Below are 21,850 nucleotides of genomic sequence, written 5' to 3' on the forward strand. Positions count from 1 at the left end.
AAACATTTAACCAAAGCCAGTAAAATATAGTAAACTACTTTTGGGATAAGTGTATAGTACTCATCCAGTCACAAAATTTCATGAATCTCTGTATAACAGTATGTATTCTGGATCCTAAAAAAGACCAATTTGGTTTCAAGATAACCCCCAATACTTAACCTTAGCCAGTAAAATGTGAATGTTAGTCACAGTAACATTCCTTTGTGGTAAGGGTCTGGTACAAATAGAAATTATAGGTATGTGGTATTACCAATATATCAAGGTATTATTTTATTTTCCAGTGATGCATATCACAGTAATTTTTCACTGTACTGTTACATCAGTAGTTTCCATCATTAAGGAATATACAAAAATTCCAGAGGAATCTTTGTTATGACTTTTTTGTTATTAACAGTGTTGTCATTCTTCATGACAATTTAGTTAAAAATTCACCTCGTTTTTTACAAAATGGTTGAATCTGTTGCAAATAATAGTGATTACAAATTATATTTATGATCCTTTAATCACATTTTACATGTCATGTCTGCCAAAGCAGTGGCTAATGGCATGTTGTGAAATATATTCAGGCCAAATCCAACTTGCAGAATAAATTCAGATTAAAAAGAAAATAAAACAAAAATAAATACAAGAACAGGTCATGTTTCAGTTACTTACTAGATTTTGTGTTTATTTTAAGTATACATATTCCTTGGTAAGACTGTGAATCAGCCTACTTGTTTTCTGTCTGAATTTAATTTAGTTGTGGTATAGAGTGGTAGTTTTTTTAAATAGAAATGCACACAGCTTGACAATACTAGCACACACAGAACTGGAGAATTATGCCTAAAAACGTAATACAAGCCAGTAATCTGTAAAATGTTGGTCACTATGACATTCTTTTACAGCAAGGGTTTGGAACTAGTAGAGATGCATACAATTGTGAAATTTTATGATTCTAGCATACATAGGTCACAGTAGCCTACTTCTGTGATGAGCATGTCATCCTCACCAAAAATGCTTTCCTTCATCAGTTGTCAAGAATCATGGTACAATAATATATATATATATATATATATATATATATATATATATATATATTCCAGTCAAGGGAATTATTTTCTCCATTTTTCATTAAAGTTAGGTCCACAGTTACTCAATGGTGTTCTGCTTCTTTCACTCTCTTCGCTAATTATTCTTAGTCCATTTTAATCTGGTGATCACTTTCTAGTGCAACAAACATTGATGTTAAACATCTGGATGACATCTTGATCAGCTCGATGGGAATTGCGTGAGAAGTCCCACGAGTAGGGGAACCTACTCAGACATAACATTGCCTATGCTAGCTGGTTCCTGTTTCATATGCTCCCTGCATTGCACTCCACAATATGAATACGAGTGCAACCCAGTGAGCATATGAAACAGGGAACCAGACTATGCCTATGCTCAAAGTACATGTATACACGATGTCACCCCTCATCCAAAGCATTGGATATTAAATAAATCCTGATCAATTTATGTGAATCCTTTGTGTTTAAAAAATGCACAGCAACAAAACGTGTGCGTCAATTTTCTCTAGCATCCGTCCATGATGCACAAATGTGTGTAAAGGGAAAACCAGGTAAAAGATACATGCAATCATATGGTTTTATGATTCTTTATGAAGTGAGCAAGAAAAATAAACCTGAACCCTAAAATTTTGCCAAAGTAATGATTTTAGGAAAATCTGTATTTATTCACCTAGCAAAGAACCTGATCTAAATACGAAATCTTAACCAAGAATGTACATGTCCAAATTTATCTCCACTGGAGTTGGTAGCACGAAATCCACTCAAAATCTTAAACAAGAATGTACATGTCTAAATTTATCTCCATTGAAGGCTGGTAGCATGAAATCCACTCAAAATCTTAACCAAGAATGTACATATCCAAATTTATCTCCATTGGGGTTGGTAGCATGAAATCCACTCAAAATCTTAAACAAGAATGTACATGTCTAAATTTATCTCAATTGGGGTTGGTAGCATAAAATCCACTCAAAATCTTAAACAAGAATGTACATGTCTAAATTTATCTCCATTGGAGGTTGGTAGCATGAAATCCACTCAAAATCTTAACCAAGAATGTACATGTCTAAATTTATCTCCACTGGAGGTTGGTAGCATGAAATCCACTCAAAATCTTAAACAAGAATGCACATGTCCAAATTTATCTCCATTGGGGTTGGTAGCATGAAATCTACTCAAAATCTTAAACAAGAATGTAAATGTCTAAATTTATCTCCATTGGAGGTTGGTAGCATGAAATCCACTCAGAATCTTAACCAAGAATGTACATGTCTAAATTTATCTCCATTGGAGGTTGGTAACATGAAATCCACTCAAAATCTTAACCAAGAATGTACATGTCCAAATTTATCTCCATTGGAGGTTGGTAGCATGAAATCCACTCAAAATCTTGACCAAGAATGTACATGACCAAATTTATCTCCACTGGAGGTTGGTAGCATAAAATCCACTCAAAATCTTAACCAAGAATGTACATGTCCAAATTTATCTCCATTGGGGTTGGTAGCATGAAATCCACTAAAAACCTGGAAACTAGGAAGAAAAAATGGTTGACATTTAGTGAGGGTGTAAAGATGTATATGCTTTTTTGTGCCAACAATGATGGTGGGGGATTGCAATAGATTATCTATATTTGTAGTGGTGAGCTAATTATTTTGAGATACAAGAACAATAGATAAAGAATAAAATACATGCAGTCATTTTGGGTATTTTTCCTTTTTAAACCAAGTTCAATTTCGGTCTTCAAACCTGTTTCTACTACACACAACTGCTAAGACAGATCAACTGTCTTAATAGACTGCATCTTGTTGTCTGCAGGTTGTCTCTCAAGGTGGGTTTTACTGTATGCAATAATAAAATTATCATTTTAAACAAAACTATGAAAACTGAATCATATGAAAATGTCTAAATTTATAGCAAATAAAAAACCTATTTTTAGTTAAAAATATTTATAACCAAAACCCACAATTAAACGTGTAAATATGAGACAAGCTATTTATTCCCTGCTTACAGAAACTGCAATATATACAGTTAATACTGTTAGCTATCAAAACCTTTGTAGCTCACTGGAGAATTACAACTCTTTGTTTTTGTTTTTTTCATCATAAATATGAAAATACCATTTTAAGAAAACTGGTTTTACGTACCCATCCCGAGTGGTGCCTTCAGGACAGGTCTGACATTTCTCTGCCCCTCCGTTTATCGTGTTGGTTACTTTAATGGAGTATATTTTAGCCACACTATCAATATTTGTCTGACTGCCCTTGTACAACCAGGCAGAATTCTGAAAAGCCCAGATAAGTGAGAGAGAAGAGTTCTTTGTCACCTGGTAACTGAAATGGAAATGAATAAATTAAAATAATGAGTATTCTGATGGCTTGGAGAGTTCTGATAATACAGTACATGCAGTAGAGACGAATTATTGTCAACACTGATGGCTTGGAGAGTTCTGATAATACAGTACATGCAGCAGAAACGAACTATTGCCAACACTGATGGCTTGGAGAGTTCAGATAATAGGTGTACATGCAATATAAACAAACTATTGCCAACAATGATGGCTTGGAGAGTTCAGATAATAGGTGTACATGCAAAAGAAACAAACCATTGCCAACAATGATGGCTTCGAGAGTTCAGATAACAGGTGTACATGCAATAGAAACAAACCACTGCCAACTCTGATGGCTTGGAGAGTTCCGATAATAGGTGTACATGCAATAGAAACAAACTATTGCCAATACTGATGACTTGGAGAGTTCTGATAATATAGTACATTAAATAGGAATAAAGTATTGAGTACACTGATGATTTGGAGTGTTCTATTAATATGGCACATAAACTAGGAATAAAGCATTGAGTACATCGATGATTTGGTGGGTTCTGATAAATATGGTACATTAAACATACAGTTTTCAAGAGCCATCTAAATACATGTAGTGTGAAATCAATTGCGCACCTAACTGTTATTACCATTTTTATGCATAAATGTATTGTTCCAAATACCATAGTTTACATTTTATGACCATTTTTGTACAGAAATGATGTATTATTTGAAGTACACTATTTTACCTTTTATGATAATTTTTGTACTGAAATGACATATTGTATGAATTTTTGTATTTTTGTAATCTGCTGGCAAAATGATAAACAAAAATTCATTTGACGTCTGAAAACAAACATAAAAATGAAAAATACCAAGCCCAACAACTAAATCCACATATACAATATCAGGCCACCCCTCAAGTTACATAGAAAAGTAATCCCACTTTACACGTACAGAAATGAAACTTATCACATAGCAAAGTAATCCCACTTTAAATGTACAGTAATGAAACTTATCACATAGCAAAGCAATCCCACTTTACATGTACAGTTACTGTAATGAAAACTGATCATATCTGCCTAATTCTTGTCAGATTGATTTCAGTCCATAAAAAATGCAAGCATATTAAAGAACAAACAAATTTACACAGGAAGCAAAACTATCCACCATAATCAAATATCTTAGCAACATAACGTAAAAAAAAAATCTACATAAATATCACTCAGACTGAGTCTGTCAATCAATTAAGAAAGAAAACCTTATATGACATGGAAAATCGTCACTGTAATTTTTCAGATTTGTGTTGTTGGTTCTAAAACTTGTACAAGATCACAAAAAATCAAATTCCAATACTTTGAAATTCATAACATGCAAGGATCTACTTTGTGCAGGTTAGGGTCATGTGTTAAGTCATCTGAAGACTGTTGTGAGTGGGGGAGCCCATTTGCTACTTTGCAAGAGTTAAGTTTAAAAAGTGGAACAACCCAATTCATTTTATATTCCAGGTAAATCAGAGATACTGTATAAATGTTGAAGAACAAACATTGTTGCACATCACCACAGCAAAAGAAAATGTTCTAAGCCATTTGTATAAAAGATTAATGGCAAGTTTGTGAACAGCAGCAATATTTCTTTGGACTCAGATTTTACTATATATAGAAAATGCTAAACATGATTATTTAACTTTTTGGAATAGCATTTAAGTATGATTAATTTTTTACGGTGATTCAGGAAGCAACAGGTTATCAGCAAAGCAAGTAAAGTCCAGGAAAAATGAATGTCAGAACTCATAGCTGATGTGGCTTTAATAATAATAATAATAATAATAATAATAATAATAATGACTTTGTATAGCACCTAATCTTTAGAAGCTCTAAGCACTTTACAACATTAGACAACACCTAAAAGATAAAAAACATATAATAATATTATTACAAAAACAAACACCATGAAATTAGAAAAAAACATTAAAAAATAAAAAAACATGCTGAGAATATTTCAGGTAGGAAACATTATTAGATCTTTAAGTTTAAATGTGAAGCACAGCAGCATAGGGGAGCATTTAATTCTTTGCACATACTGCATACAACACATCAACATATGCGCCAGTAGCTTCTCGTGGGTCGGTGGTTCTTCCTGGAGTTTTCCAGGGTTCTTCCTCCACCAATTACACTGGCCACCATGTATAGCCTATCTTGTGCTGAAAAATGGCATTAAACCCTACAACAACAACATCAACATATTTTCATTCTTGAGTGTATAATTATTCATCTTATTCTTGTTAAAATACGAACTATTAATTGACCCATGCTTTTGAGGCTGATATGAACCATGAAACAGATTCCACGAAAGACAATAATAAGCACACCATTCTGTTTGCACAGTTCATGTGTGCTGATAAATCGTTAACACCTGCACTAGACACAGGTATTTATTACTGCTACAGTACCTGTAAAGCCCTCTTTAATCTTACAATTATGATGTTCCAAATATAATGGTCAGTCCCAAATATTGTGTATATTCATTTTTCTAGAGAGATTACCATGTCTAATGGCTAAATTGGATCATTCAACCTGTTGTACCCTTAGGGATCACATGAAATGATACATAGGTCACCTGACAGGCCAGTCTTTAGAGAGGTCACAGGATACAAGATGACATGGAGGCTGGGTGTGCTTGCAATCTGTAAGTGTTCTAAAGGTTCATAGAAATTATCATCAAACTTCAACTTGGTAAGTATCATTTAATTTTTCAGTTTCAGTGAGATATTTCATTGAACCTTTCATACCCTAATGGACCTCATGAGATATTTCATTGAACCTTTCATACCCTAATGGATCTCATGTGATATTTAGAGCCTTTCTTGTGACAAAAGTATAGTTCGGTAAAAAGAGCAAAATGCTCTGCATCATAAATCACGAAAATTTATTATGCAAATTCAACTGAACATGATGAGTGCATGTATTAACTTTAAAAAAAATGAACGTCAAGTCAGATGTGACAGGTTTTTGACAAAATTTCTGTAAGCTGTTTTTGATGTTGAGCCACAGGATCTTTGAGGGGGAGGTAATAAATGCAGGCAGTAAAATACATGCTTCATCGGCACAGTTACCATCTTAAATCGATTCATATTAAATGAGAAATACACCTGTAGTGAAAACAAGTCATGTATAATAGTTTGCTTTACTTAGAGAACCACAAAATGGTACATATATGTGAATACTGTTTATATATACATGTCTAAATGTATAGCACGAATAGAGTATCGACACCATGTACTTACCTGTGAATCTCATCATATACATTGAATCCACAATACAATCAATTCCATCTAAAATATGCACACACAGATTTAAAATATTCAATAATTTTGTCACAAGTTATATTGCTCTCAATTCAGTGGAAAAATATATCACAATCACATAACGAATGACAAAGCCCATTTACTTTTCAGTACGTCCCAAATTGGTAGTCGTTAGTTAGAGTTTTAAGCTGCTTTTGGTAGCGTCTGTAAGCATAAACTTTTTCCCTGCAAAAAGGAAACTTTCTCTGCAGAGTTAACGTGTTGCAGTCATGTTAGAAAATGCAAAAATCCACATAATTCTATTACTTTTATTTAAGTCTGGTACTGACTTCCCTTGAAGAAAAGTTCTTTGTTTTTATTGAAGACTTTAGTCGGCTTTCTTTGATGAGGGGTGCAAGCATTACTGAAGTCACTGCTAAAGGACAGCTTTGGAAAATCAAACAAATGCATATTTCTTATTGTGGCGGCAACATAAAAAAACTGTACTGCATAATTGTGTCTAATTTTTTTTCTCCATTTGCCGAGTATGTTTTCATAACAATTGATGCTTCTTCAAACATAACCTGTTTCCTTTGAAATTTCTGCAAACTATTTTATCTGGGTACATTTTTAAAAAGAATTGGCCATCGTTTGGTATATTCTAGTTACTGTTCCTCCCTGCCTATTGAATAAACCAATAAGTAAGATGTGTTTTTCTTTTCTTTTACATTTGTGGTAGCAACATGATGCTGCCTTCCAAGCACGTGTTGGAAATTTAACAAAGGGGTGTTCTGAAGGATTGAATTTTTACTGAAAAGAAGAGGAATTTTACTTACCAGAAGCGATATCAACACATACAAGGGAAATTCCAAGGGAAGTTTATAAAAATAGCATGTTTCTGATTAACAACATTATCACATGGTTTGTATGTGGGAAAGGAAGTCAAAACAAATTTTAAAGTGGATAAGTGCCCAGGGAACCAGTTGCAGAAATCTTTCATTCCCCAAAGTCTAAAGAATTGTGATTTTGTTATTTCAGTCATTTAAGACTAATATAGTCATAATATAATGGTCATACACTGACTTCTATGCAGGAGACTGAAGACTCATTCAGCAAGCATTATTTAGTAGTGTAATGAATTTCTAAGAAAAGGTGAGAAAACTAATTTACCAACTAATCTAAATGAGAAACACAAAATACAGAACCATTTACATCGGATTATCTTACAGAGCATGAAGTTTACAAAACACTGTAAACAAGGCAACAGGATTAGATGGAATTGGACCCAGAATACTTAAATTATCTGCACCAAGTACTCACATAATCAACATCAGTATTGCAGCAAATGCTTACAATTGCAAAAGTGACACCTATTTGTAAGAAAGGCGCCAGAGAAAATCCAGACTAATATCTACACGACCCACTCTTTCTAAAATAACAAAAAAATATGTAGAAAATTCTAAACGTCCATACTTATATCATGAAGGCTTGTGCAAAAGGATTTTGACCTATACATTCTCTAACTAAAGGAAACCTAACTGGAATTGTTGACTTGGATTTCCAAAAGGCATTTGATCTTGTCAATCATTCCACCTTATTGTCAAAACTGATATGCTATATGCTTCATGACAACTCTGTCCAGTGGTTGGTGTGATATATACAATTGAGAACACAGCAAGCTGGCGAAGGAAGCAGAAAAATTGCAGCCAGAAAGTTATCCAAGCCAGTGTTCCACAAGGATCAGTCATGGACCTTTCTTATTTATCATTCATTACAAGTGTATCAAATATTGACCTTTTTGCTGATCATTCTCTGCTTCATTCATCTGGATCCTCCAAAAACGTTGTGCAACTTATGCAATGAAAATCAAAGACTGGTGTCACAAAAATGATAACCATTCAAAGGGAGATTTTTTTAAATGTTGTTAACAACTTCACAACAGTAGGCACACTTAATTCAAACACATTCAAATTTAACCATAAAAGGAAGAGAATTTACAAAGTATCAAGTCCTCAACTTTTAGGCAATTGTTTTGAGAGATTTCTACAATGGAATGATGATATTCACAAAATATATAAAGCTGTAAATTCAAAAATCACTTTCAGGAATTCTCTATTACAGTACTATATTTTGCCAATTTTTTACTACAGTGTCACTACTTCCAAAAAAAATGTTAACAGACTTTGAAAAGAACAAAAAAAGAGCAGCAAAAATTATACTCGAAAAACCATTTGAAGCACAAAGCAAGCCTCTCTTCCATAACTGATATGGCTGGATTTTTCAAGAAGGATTACTTACCAAAAATGTATTTTATAGTACAAGTTTCTTTTTAGGAAGTGCTCCACAACATCTTTAGGAATTATTCACAACAAACTCATCTGAATATGGATTAATATTTGTTAAATTCCCAAACCAAAGTTAGACACCTTCAAAAAGTCTCTGCAGCATTAAGATGTTTTCATATGGAACAGTATTCCTCGAAACATCCAAAAGAGCGATAATCCAAAGATATTTAAAGAAAAGTGATTTTCTTACACATTTAACCACATCTGATTGTTGTTATAATACAAAGACACTTTATATTATATTGTCAATATTGTAAATAATTTTTCCACATTTTAAGCAGAAGGCCTCAAAGGGAAAGTACTACTGCACTAACTGAGATACCTTTTATAAAAAATTACTATTATTATTATTATTATTGTAGCAATTAATGAAAATACTTTAATTGCCAAATATCTTAATAAAATGGACTAGTTTTGCGCTTCAGTCCTAGCATACTTGCTACTGTTCAATTTGACGTACGTTTCCAGGGTGATTCAATTAAGCCCAAGGCACGACAAAAATACACTGCAAAAAGTAAGAAACTGGATAGATGATTGAAATTAATGTAACTACAGGGCATGATGTTTTCAAATGCTAATGTGGAAATAGATAAATATCTTCCAATCCTAGTCTGCCTATCTGAAGCATATTCGGCTATTCCATCCATGACATGCCTATCTGAAACATATCTGGCTATTCCATCCATAACATGTCTATCTGAAACATATTTGGCCATTCCATCCATGACATGCCTATTGCAAACATATTCGGCTATTCCATCCATGACATGTCTATCTGAAACATATTTGGCTATTCCATCCATGACATGCCTATTGCAAACATATTTGGCTATTCCATTCATGACATATCTATCTAAAACATATTTGGCTATTCCATCCATGACATGCCTATTTCAAACATATCTGGCTATTCCATCCATTATGCTTTTGTTTACCTAAAATCAACTGAACCTGTTGTGACACTCTTTTATCATGACACTGTTTTCCATGAAAAAGGGACTCATTATGATCAGCAGTATATGTTATCCCCAACTGAATACAAATTGTGCTGGATGATTTCAACAAAGCACTGGCTTTTTTGCTGACTGAAAAATTTGCTCTGATCACTGCTACTTGTTGACAGTATCAGCCTGTGGAAATCTTATATCACCTTTTCATGTACAGATCATATGATGTAATACATTTGTGAGTACAGCTTCAGGCAAATATACCAAACTGAACACAGAAAATGAGAAGTAACACAATGAATGTATTTAACTTACACATAGCGCTGTTTCTTATTAGTCCCTGTCCACTGCTGTTTAACTGATTGACTGTCTTGACCTTCTGCCTGCATTCATAAAAAAGCATACTTTTTCAAAAATGTTTAGGATTCTATTTGAAAAATACACAGTTAACATAAAAAGAATCAACATAAAATGTTATATTGTCATACACTGATATCCACTGCACCCAATATAAACATACATGTCAATAGATGCTCTTTAGCAAGGATTTTATGGAATACTGTGTCACCAGCATAGTATGGTACATGGCTAAACTCTTTAACATAAAATGCCAATAACAATGTTATCACCACTTTCTGAGAAAGTGATCCCTACATTTCTGTATCTGTTAAGGCAGGCAGACCAAAATGTTCACATGGTAATGGAAGTAATCTGAATGGATTGCAGAACATGTAACCACAAAGTTTGAAATTTCTTTAAGAAGACAAGATTTTCATTCAATTGTGTTTGTTGGATAATACTTATCCAATCACATCAACATTGGGATTACTCTTCAAATCTAGCACTTCCTGAAAGATAAAAACATGACTTACTCCCTCCCCCTCTCTCTCTTTATTTTTTATATACATATATATATATATATATATATATATATATATATATATATATATATATATATATATATATATATATATATATATATATCAGAGCATATAGCTTTGTTTCTCTCAATATATTAATTGATGAGTGGGCACAAATAGTTATTTTTCAGCTACCTGGTGCAAATTGTTCTTGGAAATAAAACTGGGTGGTGTCATTAAAAGGACTGAACCATCAGAGTGGAACTATACGTAGCTGAGATCCATGGAAAGGGCATATTGCTCACTCACCCTGCATGCTAAAGCCAGTACTATCAGAAAGCAAGTCTTATATGTAGCTAACATCAATGGAAAGGGTATATAGCTCACACTCACCCTGCATGCTAAAGCCAGTACTATCAGAAAGCAAGTCTTATATGTAGCTGAGATCCATGGAAAGGGCGTATAGCTCACACTCATCCTGCATGCTAAAGCCAGTACTATCAGAAAGTGAGTCTTAGATGATAGCTGAGATCATGGAAAGGGCATATTGCTCAATCACCCTCCATGCTAAAGCCAGTACTATCAGAAAGCGAGTCTTATATTTAGCTGAGATCCATGGAAAGGGTATATAGCTCACATTCACCCTGAAAGCTAAAGCCAGTACTATCAGAAAGCAAGTCTTATATGTAGCTGAGATCCATGGAAAGGGCATATAGCTCATTCACCCTGCATGCTAAAGCCAGTACTATCAGAAAGTGAGTCTTATATAATAGCTGTGAGATGTAAGAGGCCTGAACTTGGACGAGCTGAGCTATGTCAAAACCCAAGACAGATTTAATATTGGTAATAAAGTGAGCATGGTCTGGATATGTCCAAATTAGACAGCAAGTTGGAAAAGTTTTTGTTGCATCCAATATCATCTTATCAATGATGCCTGAATGTTTTCTGAAATCATGGAATGGTTTCCCTTTATTGTGATTGAGGCCAATTCCTTATCTTCAAAGATAAAAGAAAGAAGTGAGCTAGTTGTTGTGGGTTTAATGCCACTAACCCAAAATAGCCATCTGTAATGGGAACATGATGTTGTGGGTTTAATGCCACTAGTCTAAAATGGCCACCTGTAATGGGAACATGATGTTGTGGGTTTAATGCCACTAATCTAAAATAGCCATCTGTAATGGGAACATGATGTTGTGGGTTTAATGCCACTAATCTAAAATAGCCATCTGTAATGGGAACATGATGTTGTGGGTTTAATGCACTAATCTAAAATAGCCATCTGTAATGGGAACATGATGTTGTGGGTTTAATGCCACTAATCTAAAATGGCCATCTGTAATGGGAACATGATGTTGTGGGTTTAATGCTACTAATCTAAAATGGCCACCTGTAATGGGAACATGATGTTGTGGGTTTAATGCCACTAATCTAAAATGGCCATCTGTAATGGGAACATGATGTTGTGGGTTTAATGCCACTAATCTAAAATGGCCATCTGTAATGGGAACATGATGTTGTGGGTTTAATGCCACTAATCTAAAATGGCCATCTGTAATGGGAACATGATGTTGTGGGTTTAATGCCACTAATCTAAAATGGCCATCTGTAATGGGAACATGATGTTGTGGGTTTAATGCCACTAATCTAAAATGGCCACCTGTAATGGGAACATGATGTTGTGGGTTTAATGCCACTAATCTAAAATGGCCACCTGTAATGGGAACATGATGTTGCGGGTTTAATGCCACTAATCTAAAATGGCCATCTGTAATGGGAACATGATGTTGTGGGTTTAATGCCACTATCTAAAATGGCCATCTGTAATGGGAACATGATGTTGTGGGTTTAATGCCACTAATCTAAAATGGCCATCTGTAATGGGAACATGATGTTGTGGGTTTAATGCCATTATCTAAAATGGCCATCTGTAATGGGAACATGATGTTGTGAGTTTAATTGCACTAATCCAAAATAGCCATCTGTGGGTTTAATGACATTTTTCAGCACGATAGGCTATACATGGCAGCCAGTTTAAATGTGGGAAGAAGCACCTGGGAAAACACCAAGAAGAAACGCTAGCCCACAGGAAGCAACCAGCAACTTTTTTCACATACTTACTTTGGCAGAGCCAAATTAGTTGGTTGGATAATTGTGGACTTTATGGTGCACCTGTTTTTGGAACATTCCCTGAAAGGGTCATGTTGTTATGGGAGCTTGCCCATAATGTGTACCATCGCTTTCTCACCTCCTCAATTTGTAAACAGAAGGGAAGAACTGAAAGGAAGAGAATGCTGTGATGGGCTTCCCTATTCACTTCCTTGGTGATACAGCTCACCAAATCCCAGACATGATCATTTCCAGCCTTCTCAGCTAGGCAAATATCTGCCCTGCTGGTTGGCCAGTCAGCTGGCTAGCTTGGTGACTGAAAACATTCCAGTATGGCTTGTTGTTTGGCTGGCAGACCTGTCAGCCAGCTGTACAAGTCCAACTGTAGTTCAGTCAGCTGACCATCCTTTAACCGTTATGTCCATGTTTTGCTATTTTTATGCATGAACTGGATACAGGATACTTGTGAATAAAGAAACACTGTTGGTGGAGAAAAGTTTGACTGTAAAACCTCGCGCTTCATAATAGTCAGACGTTTCCTGACCGATACCACCCCATTTATGATATTTGGACATTTATATTTGGATGTAGGGTCAGAGTCAATTGCCTATCTAAAAGCTGGAATTTGTTGACACCAAGCAGTGTTGCATAGGGTAGCGATTTCCTAGCTGGCCTAGCAAACTAGAATAACCTTATATTGGACCATATCTGAATGACATCGATAGGAAGACGATTTATTTTCTCAGAAATTATGAGTATAACATTTGTTACATCTCTAATCTGCTGACAGACAAGATGAAACTACAGTGTTGATGAAATTTGATACGGAACTCATCATTTGCTAGTCCCTAGACTAACCAAATCTAGCTATCTACATGTCCACGACATCAGAGGTCCAACAGCCAATTGATATTAACAATAACCCATTTCCAAAGTTTTTGTAGGAAGACAAATCGAAAATATAAACCAAAGTCATGTAATGTTTATACAGAAAACAAAAGTACACAAACTTCTCAACATAATTATTCTCAGAAGAATGACCGGAAAACTGTCACAGTAACCTTAATAAAGACATGTTCACCAAGCAGAGATCACATGTTAATACAATCGTCATAAGATACCAACAAAAACATTGTTGATACGTACTCAATTCTTCCCAAATCTGGCTTTCTCCAGGTTGCTGCATTACCGAGACATTCCAGCCGTTGTTCTCAAAATACGTATGTGCATTCATTTTTATTTTACAAACATTACATGACTTTCATTAATATTTTCAAACTTTGTGCACAACAACAATGGAAATTGGTTTCCTGTTATATCATTTAACTATTGAACCTCTGATGTCATGGATACATAGGCTGTTGGATTTGGGTAGTCATGTGACTAGCAATGCAAATGGCAAGTTCCTGATCAAAGTTCATCATCACTGCAGTTTTGTCTTGTCTGTTGGCATACTATACCACTGAAATAGATGGCTGAATTTAATACTGAGTGGAATCCTGTAAAGCAAACACAAAGGGGACAACTGACAGGGAGACAATAAGGGACACTGAATGATGGGGTTTAAGAGATCACACAAAGAGAGCATCTCTTCTCATCAGATCAAGGAACCAGTTAGGGCATTTACTGTCCCATGGTGAGGTTAATTAGGGTGGAATTTTACATGAAAATACTAAATTTGATATACTGTCAAACACCTTATAAAAGAGGGGAGCAGACATGTTAACTGCAGTTATCTCTGTATCTAGATTAGGCACATTCAGGTGGTAAGCATTGGTATGTGCCTAACAGCAGCAGGGTGAGAAGGTAGCAGGATCACAATACACTTATACTGCATAGGTGTAATCATGAACATTTAATACACACAAAGCATCTGTCATGATTATCTGAAGTTATTGTATTTCTTGCAAAAGCTTCAACTGGTAAACACGAGAGATACACATGGTCACCTACAGGGGAGGTAATCCGAGTTACTTCCCATTACATAACATACAGACAGTTGTTGTTGTTGTAGGGTTTAACGCCATTTTTCAGCACACGATAGGCTATACATGGCGGCCAGCATTTAATGGTGGAGGAAGAACCCGGGAAAACCCCGGAAAGAACCACCGACCCATGAGAAGCTACTGGCAAGCTTTCTCACATACCCACATTGGCTGAATCCGAGACTCGAACCTATGCAGACAGAGGTGAGATGGCAGTGATCCGTAACAGAAAGCGCTTTAGACCACTCGGCCACTTGGGGCCCCCACATACAGACAGAGACAAGTCATCATTCATGGAGGGCTAGATTCAGAGGTAGCTGAGGTTCTTTCCTGAAGTTAATGTGACTGGATAATGTACTGGACGCAAAAACTTGAACATGCATCAGTACCACAAGCATCATCAAAGATATATTTAACTTTGGCATCAAATATTAACTTTTTCAGCATTACATGTTTTGAATTGGTCATCACAGTCAAACTACAGCATGGTATTCTGTAATTTCCTTGTCTGCTAAAATAACTATGTCCACTATTCAAAGTCGCTGTTGATCTAGCCCCACCCCAAGTTTTCTAACATAATTTTGACACCAACCAAGGTTTTCTGACATTTTATCCGTCCATGTTTACAAACATTTTTGTGTGGAAATTTTATTTTGGCACCTAAGATAGTAGATATAAAGATCATAATTACTTTTTGGCATCTGAAAAGACAGGGTATATTCATATATACATTGCAAAACTCTGTGTGTGTGATGGATTTTTAAAGTAGCTTTAATGATGTTTTCAGTCATATCACTATGATGTCTACAGCGTGGCAGTTCATGTTTAGCACTGGGGCATCACGCCACATCATGTCCCACCCAGTCACATTATCCTGACATGAGGCCAACTAGTCCTAACACTAACCTCTTAATGCTAAGCGCCATGCAAGGCAGCTGTTAGTACAATTTTTATGTCTTTGGTATGACTTGGCTTGGTTTCAAACCCACAACCTCCAGCATCTGTCATGGATGCTCAAATCACTTAGGCCACTGGAGCATTCAAAGATTAGGTAAAGTGAACAAAGTAAAATAATAGAAAAGCATTATTTGCTAATACAACTTGAATTGCATCTTACCACAATAAAGAGAAGCTGACAAGAATCTGCCCCTACAGTCTCAAACTCAAATGAAATTTCCCCAACAGTCACTGCACTCTTTCCCTCTGAGGGACTGCTAGCAGTTCGGAATCCAGGGATTTTCAAACGTAGGACAACATAAACGTTTTCATTCCGACCAAAGTGAGAATGAAGGTGGTCCCCAAAAGGCAACCAGCCAGATTCATTACTGCAGTCTTCATCTGGAAATAAAAATTTATTTAAATACTTAACTATTCTGGATTTCAGATATTCAAAGTTATTTTATCTTCAGTTGGACATAGTGAACGTTCTCTGATTGCACTACCATATTTACTTATGTATAACATGCATCCAACAATGCTCAATACAGATTATTTTCTTGAATTAAATAATAATAATGTTTCAAAAGAATTAACCTGATCTAAAGGTCCATTACATAAAAATAAATCTGGGTCATTAGGTCAAATATATGCCAGCTCCGGACACACAATTCCATTTTATGATGACAGCTCTGGCTCAATGGGTCCATTTTATGACAGTCAGAGGTCTAAAGGTTCTCTATACAACAGTTATGGATCTACAGATCCATTATATAATGACAGCTCTGAGTCTACAGGTCCATTGCATGAGGACAGCTCTAGGTCTACAGATTCATTATGTGATGACAGTTATGGGTCTACAGGTCCATTATATTATGACAGCTGTGTCAACAGGTCCATTGTATGATGACAGCTCTGGGTCTACATGACTATTTATATGGTGACAGTTATAGGTCTACATGTCCATCATATTATGACAGCTCCAAGTATACCAGTCCATATATGATAACAGTTCTGTATTTACACTGTCAGTAGTCAGCCAAGTGTTATTTATTAAAATGCAAGTTATTTGTTCATTAAATGTGTATTAATCTGCCAAATACACAGTTAACTTCAAGATGGCTGCTGTGGCAGCTAGAGATAACCCTATGTCAATTACACCATCACAAGCAGCAAAAATAAGACTTTCATGGTGGCCACAATGGCAGATATATTGGACATTAGCTTTGTACTATCCTCACTAAAGTCCATCTAGACATCACAAGAAGTCTTTAAGTTGACATGACAATCCACTCTGAAAGAATAACAATAAAAAATTTTCAAGACTGCATCAAAGGCAGCCAAACTGTCTGTCTGATGTACACCAGTTTCATTCAGAACCAACAAAACCATGGAATGACTATGTGTCTAAAATTACATGACAACCTCCTTCCAGTAGTTTAGGAATGATAGTGACAACAAACTTGAATTTACAGCTGGACACATGATGGACAATAGGTCACTCATTTTTTTCTGGATGACCAGTAGGGCTAACAACTAATCAATGGGATGCAAAAAGATATCACCGTAATATACTTTTAATATGGTGAGTGGTACCCCTCAGGATAAAGAAACAGAGATTCATGACTATACAGAGAAACTGAACCAACTACAAAACTTCCAATTTTGAGGACTATACTGTTAACATTGACAACAATATTGTTGGAAAAGAGATACATATGACACTTATGATTCTGTTGTAGATAAAAATAATGGATGTACTGAAATTGTAACAGTCTCTTTCAAAAATGAAATTTGGGGGTTGGGGTTGTATTTTTTTCTTCATGTTAGTACATTTTCCTTTCGTTTCACCTGCACTCCAGCATTTGTGCTTGGTCAAGTCTGAGTGCATGTAATTATCTTTTTAATATAGGATACATATGTGAACTGGATTTACAGTATTATTATTTGATGAGTCTACTTACCGCGCAATGTCACACACTCAGATGTCATATCAGGCAGCAGTGTACTAAATGATTTGTAGTTGTACTCATAGTCAGGTGAAGTGTTCACAGTACACTGTTTGCACCCACTGATTCCATCTGAATAGTGGTTGAGGGGACAAAATTCACATGTTCTGTTTATCCTCTCCATCCCTGGGCTACATGGGGGACAAGTTGAATTTTCTCCATCTGGAGGCAACTTAACAGCACCTTCAATGTCCGTAAGGCAAATTCTTGGTTCAATCCATTTATAAACCACTCTAGTCTGTATATAATAAAAGGGATGCACTAAATAAAATGTGTTTATCAGTGCAAAAATTGTAACCAAACTTAAAACATAATCTGCCAGCTGATCAGAGTGTAAAGTAGTACAGTAGTCCCCCTCTTATAAGGCCACCCCTATTGCAGCAGGGAAGTGGCCTTATAATGAGGGTGGCCTTTCTAGAGGGGGATGACAAATGCGAATAGTAAATACATATGAAGAAAGTCACAAGTACATTTAATTCTAAAAATTTTAAAATTTCATTAAAAAATCACATGCATGTTGTGAAATAAATGTAAAACAAACTGTTTCATCATTTTCAAAAGAATGTTATGAATAACCATTGATATAGTTTAAAAACTATCTTTATAATTATGTTACAGATCACATCATCTGTCACTTTGTTGGTAACAGTCTAAAAAAAAAAAACAGTCATCACTATTAAATATATCTGTGCTATCGTATTCCCTCCATATATCGTTCAGTCTTTTGTTCCAATCTTCGACAACTTCATTATTAACATCAGCTGGTTCTCCACTAAGGACAGAACACTTAATATTGTGTCAGTCTTGAAATCTGTGCAGCCATCCATTACTTGCCATAAAGATGTCATATCCCATTTCAACTGACAAAATAGTTGCTTTTTCTTGGATCATTTGACAAGTGAGTATTATTTTCTTAGCACGCACAGTGCAAAACCATTCAAAACCCTTGTCGTTCAAATCAGGATACAAACATCTCCTGGCTTAAACAATTTTCCTTTCTCCGTCCATTTCACCTTCCCACTTCTGCAGAATTGTTTCCTTATCTTTCACTACATTGTTTATCGGAGTCTTTCCAACATTAGTTTTCTGCAAGGATCCTCGACCCCCGCCTGCTTTTCGGTCAGTTGAATTACTTTCACTTTTTCTTCTAAACTGAGAATTATTCATTTCCTCGATGACATGTTGATCTTTTTGCAGTAAGTTATTCATGTTGCCAACTACAATACCGGTAAAACAATTTTTTATGCAACTAAACAAATTGCTGTGTGTTTTTAAAGGAAGTGATCTTGTCACGTGATTCGTTAGTCAGTCTGGTACCATATTTTTTTTTTATACATTTCTTTACACTAAGTAAGAGAAGTCAAAACGGCTTCGATATGTACCATTGACATCATGCAGATTTGACCTCGTGGCCAGTAGGATCTGTCAGCTTGACAATTATTTTCAGTTAAGTAATAGCCACAAATTATCAAAGTTAACAAGCTCAACGTCTTACTAAGGGAAGCCATAAAGGCTATCAAACCATTTTCCTGCTGACTTGTGTATTTGTACATCGATACTGCCACTTCTCAGCTATTACTACTGTTCAATAACTGTAATCTTAACAATTATCAGAGTGACTAAACCGGACATCTTATGATAACACATCAGTAAAGCTAATTGGATTACATGTACTTACCCTTTCGTATGGACTAAAATTTTAGTCTTTCTCTGCTGTATGAAATAAATGTGGCTTCTCGTGAGGCGTAAATAATATAATATTGACCTTAGTGGTACATGTACTTTAGTCAACACTTCTTTCAGTAACAAAAACCTTACATCGGGAAACAGAAATCGGATTACTTAACACACGTTATGAATAAAATACTGGTTCTGGATACATATAAAATAAAATGCAGCCGTTTGTGAGGGGTAAATTTTATATTATTGCACTAATATGCTGGCCACTGGTCACGTTAGCCGGGTGGCCTTTTTTGAGGGGTACTTTTGAACACAAACTCGTTGATGCCAATGGATTCTGGCCATAAGGAGTGGGTGGCCACTAGTCAGGAGGTCGGTTCAAGAGGGGGACTACTGTACCAAATTTAAAACATAATCTGCCAGCTGATCAGAGTGTAAGCCAGTACCCAACTTAAAACATAATCTGCCAGATGATCAGAGTGTAAAAACAGTACCCAGCTTAAAACATAATCTGCCAGCTGATCAGTGTAAAAACCGTACCCAACTTAAAATATAATCTGCCAGCTGATCAGAGTGTAAGAACAGTACCCAACTTAAAACATAAATCTGCCAGCTGATCAGAGTGTAAAAACAGTACCCAACTTAAAACATAATCTGCCAGCTGATCAGAAAGTAAAAACAGTACCCAACTTAAAACATAAATCTGCCAGCTGATCAGACTTTGCATTGTTGAAATCACCAGCAGAAAAGAACAGACCCTCAGCTCTGTGCTCTATTATAACTCTATGGTCTTAAACCAAATAACAGAAAATAGTGAAAACCAAAAGATTAGTAAAATTCAGCAAATATTTAATTTCCCAAGAATACTAAACAAAAATTTAAAAAAGAACTTACAGTATTGTGAATTAAATTCCAAGTAGATCTAAATATTCTATCACAGGTCCAAAATACAGAGTATTCCAAATGAATGAACTCCAGTCATGTACTGGATAAATTCCAACTTTGAATATGCTTATGTACCAATAGCATGGAAGAGTGTAGATGTGCTACAAGTTCTGATGTATCACAATCATATATTTCAAATTATGATGTTAAATAGGAATGAATAATTCTGATGTAAACAACTTTAAATACCTCTCCATTTGACCTATGCTGCAATAACCATTTCCTGGAAGTACTCTTTCACAATTAACTTGCCTGTTTATTTTCATCACTAGGTGTTTGTACCATGAAGTAATCCTTGTAAATAACAAGTAACCTGCCTGTTTATTTTCATCACAAGGTGTTTGTACCATGAAGTAATCCTTGTAAATAACAAGTAAATTGCCTGTTTATTTTCATCACAAGGTGTTTGTACCATGAAGTAATCCTTGTAAATAACAAGTAACTTGCCTGGGTTTTTTCATCACACGGTGTTTGAACCATGTAGTAATCCTTTTCGGTACAAGGTGGCCTCTTTTGGCAAACACTGGCTCCTAAATCTGAGAAGAAAGAAATAGTTCATTCTAGACAAATTTATGCACATCAGTCAATTCAAATGTGATATATTACATGATTTGTGTCTGAAAATTTTATTAAAGTCCCTAGCAGGAATGACTATCAAGAATTCTGTATTTACTTTACTGAAATCTTCTACACTTTTGCGCCTTTCTTTCTTTCTTATATAATTTTGGGAGGAAAAAAAAGGCATAATACTTGTCTTTCTAACAAATGAAATAGCTTGAAATAGATTTACATCTCAATCTATAAAGTGTCAGATAAAATGAATTACTTTCTCTCCACCGAGTCAAGACAGGAAAAAAGCCTTTAAGTGCCTGGTAGTTAAGACAGAAAAAAAAACTTTAAGTGCCTGGCAGTAATTTTTTTAGGTCAGTTTAGTCAAGTTGGGAACCTGGTAGTCAAGACAGAAGAAAACAAAATTAAGTGCCTGGTAGTCATTATTAGGTCAGTTTAGTCAGGATGGGAAAAAAAGTGTGTCTTTTAGTGCTGGCAGTCATCATTAGGTCATGTTAGCCAAGACAGGTGAAAATAGCCTTCAAGAGCATTGGAGTCATAGATCAGTTGAGTCAAGATGGGGAAAATACCCTTTAAGCACATGGCAGTCATCATTAGGTCAGGTGAGTCAAGACAGAGGGAAATAGCCTTTAAGTGCAGATCAGATGAGTCAAGACAGGGAAAAATACCCATTAAGCACCTGGCAGTCATTATTAGATCAGATGAGTCAAAACAGGAAAAAAGCCATCAAGTGCCTGATAGTCATTATTAGGTCAGTTAGGTCAAGATAGGGGAAAAATCATTTAAGGATCTGACAGTCAGTCATTATTAGATCATTC

General features: G+C 35.4%; 1 protein-coding gene across 1 annotated transcript in view; it reads right to left on the reverse strand.

Moving 5' to 3' along the window:
- Positions 1-21,850, reverse strand: part of LOC149788535 (endosome/lysosome-associated apoptosis and autophagy regulator family member 2-like) — a 132,374-nt gene that overhangs the window by 48,329 nt on the left and 62,195 nt on the right. The window contains exons 8-12 of the mRNA XM_089974550.1: positions 20,910-20,998; positions 17,793-18,075; positions 16,010-16,230; positions 10,257-10,324; positions 3,191-3,376 (exon numbers count right to left, since the gene is read on the reverse strand). Coding sequence (XP_089830676.1) covers positions 3,191-3,376; positions 10,257-10,324; positions 16,010-16,230; positions 17,793-18,075; positions 20,910-20,998 — 847 coding nt within the window. The remainder of the gene's footprint in view (positions 1-3,190; positions 3,377-10,256; positions 10,325-16,009; positions 16,231-17,792; positions 18,076-20,909; positions 20,999-21,850) is intronic.

Source organism: Sinohyriopsis cumingii, chromosome 11 (assembly GCF_028554795.1).
Source record: "Sinohyriopsis cumingii isolate HCF-2022 chromosome 11, ASM2855479v2, whole genome shotgun sequence".
In the NCBI taxonomy this organism is placed as follows: domain Eukaryota; kingdom Metazoa; phylum Mollusca; class Bivalvia; order Unionida; family Unionidae; genus Sinohyriopsis; species Sinohyriopsis cumingii.